The sequence below is a fragment of the Triticum aestivum genome, chromosome 1B (assembly GCF_018294505.1).
Source record: "Triticum aestivum cultivar Chinese Spring chromosome 1B, IWGSC CS RefSeq v2.1, whole genome shotgun sequence".
NCBI classification, from domain to species: domain Eukaryota; kingdom Viridiplantae; phylum Streptophyta; class Magnoliopsida; order Poales; family Poaceae; genus Triticum; species Triticum aestivum.
In genome coordinates this window covers 671180495-671185778 of record NC_057795.1, presented here as the reverse complement: position 1 = coordinate 671185778, position 5284 = coordinate 671180495, and the positions used below count along the sequence as shown (strand labels likewise).

Below are 5284 nucleotides of genomic sequence, written 5' to 3'. Positions count from 1 at the left end.
GGCAACACACATCCCGTGTGACAAAAATAAATAGAAATATGTTATGCAGTGTAACATCTAATTAAGAAAATTAGTAGGAACAACCAAATGGTTGTGTATATATCATGTAGAAATGGACTATTGATCTTGTCCATACCCTTAAATATTAGGGGAAGAAAACATAGTGAGGTGTCAACCGACGCATATTGCAAAATCATAGTCACATTTTTTTTTTGCGGAAATCATAGTCACATTTGAGACTATAATTAAGAAAGTTCTAGAGCTCGACATTTCTGGTGTTATCTACAATAGCCATGAATGTAGAAAATACTAAGGCTTAGATGACACCATAAAGAGTTATAGAATATAGATATTTGTAATTGCATGAAGAGGATGATAACACTTGTCATACATCTAACCGAGTTTATTGGAGTATGTGGCCCATTTATTGATATTTCACAAATCTGCTCACACAACCATGACCTTAGGTAGAAATGGCATACACATAAGCACTGTCCGCCTTAACACGCTATATGTATTCAAAAATTAAGATATACTCTCCACTGATTAGTCCCCTGGAAGCCGGTCCTTTGTGCACACAAAATGTTTTAGTCACCATTGTAGAAGAGATACTTTACATCCCATGAAGGCTTAGGATCTTTATCCTGTAGAACAACACAACATTGGAATAGTAAAAAAAAATGTCATTAGAATGTTTCAAATAACAAAATCTATTGAATTAACTCAATACTACCATTTCTTACCAAAATCTCGCTAATATCTGAATTATCAGGACACAACATGCTATTTTGTTTAGATTTATTATCTCTAGTGTACATATCTTTTGACTCTAGATCCAAGAACACACATTCAGTTTGACAAAAAGTGGAATCTGCAAAAAAGAGAAAATATGTTAAGCATCATAACATTTATTAAGAAAATTAATATGAACAATAAAATGGTTTTGTGCATATCATGTAGACATGTACTATTGATCTTATTCATACCCTTAAATGATTGCATGTACATCATCGGATGACTGTCCTGCATGTCACTAATTGGGGAAGGTTTGACCATTGGCTGGGCATTCATATTACGGTTCATGCAAACAACTCCTTGTGTTATATAAGTCTCTGAAAAGTTTGAACTAGACAAAGGTTGCATCATTGTAGGAGAAGCCTGCACACACATGTTATTTGCATGTTGAGAAAGTGAGTTTATGACAATGTTGAAGTGAGTAAATGATAATGGTCTCCGAATATATTTGTAGTAGTATACCTGTTGCTGAGACAAGTTAGGAGATGACAATGATGCTTGGGGAGGTGTCAATTTCTGATGCTTTGTTTTAGGATTTCCCCTACGAAGAGGATCGATGTTCATCCTATGTTTCTGTAATTTTAATTCATGAAATAATGTTTATTGGACAATAATGACAGAAAGGATAAAGTCTTGGTAAAAGAAAATGTATGCAAAAACTAAATAAGAGAGGAGTATGGCTAGCTAGTTTTTCGGTACATGATTTTCCACACCCAACACATGCTGATGCTCTCACTATAGCGACTTTGTTTACATCAGCGTTTGATAATCACCACAAAAAAACTAAAAAAATAATATTACTTTTACATGCTAGAATCCACTAGATATCAGTTCCAGGATAAAATGACTACATTTGTAGTTTGCACCGAAAAGCAAGGAGAGGCTAAGAAGACATCTTTGTATCCCTTTCGTAGAGCAGACAAATGAACCATTTTGCACGAATTTTACCCAGCCACATAAAAAAAACTCAATTATTCTTATCCACATTTTCTAGTCGGTTTATGTGAGCCTGATGCACATTTCACTTATCACAACTGTGCTTTCTATAAAAAGAGAAAGAAGAGAGGACTATATGGTCATCTTTGAATATGTAGAAAAGGTATAGTCCAATTACCTGAAGGTGGCTGGCAATGTTCTCTCTAGTTAGTGTAGAGTCATTCATCAACTTAAGTATTTTCTTTGGCACGGCATGTAAGCAAACATTCAAAAGAAAACAAGTTACCTTATAAACACTAAACAGAGTTACCAACACCACATGAAAAATTAACTATATATATGTATGATTGGTTGATAGGCTAGCCCATTAATAATTAGCTATAAATGAAGAAAACAATCATATAGCAATGATTAACTACATTACCTCCAGGGAGGAGTTTGTCATGCGCTTCCACAAACTTCTTGTGTAATTCGTCAGTCCAAACGACTCGGGCCTTCTTTGGCTTCTCAGCCGGATTTTGCTGCTCGTTCTTGACACTCCCTCCAACCAGCTCCTCCTGACTGTTTGAATCGCTTACTTGTGTCCTTCTAACCGCCCTCCTTGTTGCCCTCCTTCCCGAGATTAATAAGTTTGTTGTTGTGGGGGTTGTCATCACCGATGTGTTGTTGCATGAACGGTTCAGTGTGGCCTCCAGCGACTCAAATCCATTGGATGCTTTATTGTAGATGTCCTTCCTAATTCTATTGAGATCCTCCATCACTATGGGTCCATAACGGAGGCCAGTTTTCGACATGGCTATATGACGTGAAACGAGAAATGTCAGCATAAATAAAGTAATGAAGAGCGGAACATTTGTTACATGAACCATAATGATATTGGTATCAATTTTGAGGAAAGCTACATTCCCACATGCATAAATAGATGGTGTTTTATACACAAACATAATGTCTAGCATGCAAGTTTGATGACTAGTTCCCATAAACTTCTAATATTATGAAATTATTTCTCATGACAAATCTAGTACAGTGTGGTGACCCAACAAATCTGAGTACAGTTTTCATATGCCAAAAGTCAAAGCTAGTTATATAATTTTGACTAGACGTTTTCTAGAAACACCATCTATCTATGAATGGATAGCAAAGACAGTAACCAGTCATCTAGTGATAGTATTGTCACCGACCAGTCTGATACATTTTCGTATGTTAATAGTCAAAATTAGTTATATAAGTTGGACTACACGTTTTCTAGAACACCCCATCTCTACCACCTTTCACCTTTCTGAATTAAAATTAATAGCCTTAATCTAAGTAAATGATATTGATGCATATGACCAGTACTTTCCGTCAAGAAGATCACGTACGGAGCAGCCGCTAGCTGACACAAGCAGACAATTGGTTCTGACGAGACGCGCAAGTATACAACCACGCGATCGATCCGTACTCCGATGGAAGGTGTACGTACCATGGAAGCAGGCAGGATACTAGGTGGATTGATTTTTCACCTACGTGAAGCTAGCCCATGCACGTACGAAGTCGCCGGCTTGATCGATTCAATCTCAGCTAGCAAAACACGTGAGCACGAGGCGCCTGAGATTTGTTATTGCTTTTATCTTGTACAAATATTGCAGGGATACATATAACAAGGTATATATAACAGCCAGCCGTGGCTAGCAAAACTAGTCCTATACCCATACGGTGACGTGTTCCTGTCCAAACCGGACTTTTTTTTTTGAACAACAAAAGGCGCTCGAAGCGCCAAATTCATTTCATCTCAGAAACAGTGTACAGCGTGAATTACAAACCGGACTAGGACTCGTAGTTAATTCCAACAAGCTAGGGGGTGGCACACCCCTTACATCAATTTTTCTCCTAGTACTCCTTAAATCATTGGCTCGCTTAACTGGCAGCTAAGCTATGCTACATAAGCCCGTTTGACCTATAGAATAGAACTAATCCTGTATATATACTTCAAAGAAAAAATCTGGTGGCAACATAGCTCGAAATCGTCTACTTCCTCCGTTCCTAAATATAAGTCCTTGTAGAGATTCTACTAAGTGGACTACATACGGAGCAAAACGAATGAATCTAAACTTAAAATGCATCTATATACATCCGTATGCGGTTTATAGTGGAATCTCTACGAAGACTTTGGAGGGAGTACTTGCTTAAGTCAAAACCGCTATCTCACCATGGTTAGATGAAACGCAACATGTCGGACTTAACTAAGCACAAGATCCGACTACCATATGCATCGACCCACACAAATATCTTCTTATTATTTAGTCTTAATTAACTAGGCTGAAACAAGCATGATTTATGTAGATATAATTATAGTGCAAGCACTTGGGTCAATATTTTTGTTTTCAACCGGGCTCCCCCCCCCCCCCCCCCCCCCCCCCTCTTCCATCAATAATTTCTTAACGTTCGGAACATGAAAAAAGAATTAATCTGGCAGCATAGTTCTAAGTTTTCCACTACGTACTTAGCTCAAACCGGTGCTGGTAACGTTGCCAAAACCTCAAAACTGCCATCTCTCCATCGCTAGGTAAAACGGAACATGCATGGTAGACTTAACTAAGTAGAAGCAGACCCAATATAATTACCGTATGTGTCGATGTGCATCTCGCCGATGGCACAGTCCAAGAGCTCCAAGGCCGGCGCCGGGCTGTAGCGCAGAGAGTACACGTCGACCAGCACGGCCTCGAACTTGTGCCCCCCGCGGAGCTCCGCCATGGCCGCCGCTGGATCGGTGCAAGCCGTCACTGCAAGCAAGCAAGCAAAGATCATGCACGGATGTACCATCTTCACAACCATGGATCGTGCTCGTACATATATAGCAACAGTGGGGAACGCTATCGAAGCAAAGCACGCGCGAAGCATGCGCAGTACGTAGCATGCAACGTATACCTTCATTGTAGCCTAGCTGGCGGAGCTTGGCGGCCATGAAGCTAATCCTGACGCCGAGCATCGAGAAGGCGAGCGCGCGGCCGGGAGGGGGAGGAGCCGGGAGGGAGGAGCCTGGGAGATCCATGGACGGCGCATGCAGAGCGGCGCCTTTGCTAGGGCTAGCGGCGACGCGCGCATGAAGAAGGAGATGGCTTGTTCGTTAGTTGGTACTTCCTCTGCCAGAATTTTACGGGCGTGCCAGCTGCTGTCCCGCTTCATTCGGCCCGTGGCCCACCGATGGTTGTAAAAGGGCCAGCACTCAAGCTAGGGCGCGACAGTTCAGGTCCCTTATTTGTAGGGCCCATTCTACGGGCCACTTCTCTTTTAAATTTTGTTAGTTTATCTGCTTTTTTCCTTTTAATTTGAGCTTATCTGGAGGCGAGTTGGAGGTTGGGCTGCATGGGCAGCGAGACGTCGAGCAAGTAGTTTATTTCTGTGAAATCACCTTGTGTTTACTCTGCACCTTCAACGTCGCTTTTGCAGGGCTCCAAAACTCACATGGGTGCAACGATGCGCCTCGGTCAAAGAGGACATTTTCCCATGTCAATAATTGCAAATCTGCTAAACGGTAAGAAATCTAGTACATTGTTATTTTATCTTTGATGCT

At 40.7% G+C, this 5284-nt stretch overlaps 1 protein-coding gene across 2 annotated transcripts; it reads right to left on the bottom strand.

Annotated features, from left to right (window-relative positions):
• Positions 1–404: 404 nt before the first annotated feature.
• On the bottom strand, positions 405–4846 carry LOC123099566 (uncharacterized). Of its 2 annotated transcripts, XM_044521702.1 has the most exons (7): positions 4639–4846; positions 4335–4493; positions 1910–2527; positions 1258–1368; positions 987–1158; positions 744–871; positions 405–644 (listed from the first exon to the last, which is right to left on the bottom strand). In XM_044521702.1, the coding sequence occupies exons 3-7, from the start codon at positions 1955–1957 to the stop codon at positions 588–590; spliced, it is 516 nt and encodes a 171-aa protein (XP_044377637.1). In that variant the 5' UTR covers positions 1958–2527; positions 4335–4493; positions 4639–4846; the 3' UTR covers positions 405–587. The 2 variants fall into 2 exon arrangements, with proteins under 2 accessions (XP_044377637.1, XP_044377644.1); XM_044521709.1 differs by lacking the exons at positions 4335–4493; positions 4639–4846 and adding an exon at positions 3194–3328.
• Positions 4847–5284: the final 438 nt, after the last annotated feature.

Coding starts and splice junctions, on each gene's coding strand:
- LOC123099566 (XM_044521702.1), bottom strand. CDS start 1,957: ATGAATGACTCTACACTAACTAGAGAGAACATTGCCAGCCACCTTCAG. Junction 1,369..1,909: donor ACATTGCCAGCCACCTTCAG/GTAATTGGACTA, acceptor TTAAAATTACAG/AAACATAGGATGAACATCGA. Junction 872..986: donor GTACATGCAATCATTTAAGG/GTATGAATAAGA, acceptor TCTTTTTTGCAG/ATTCCACTTTTTGTCAAACT.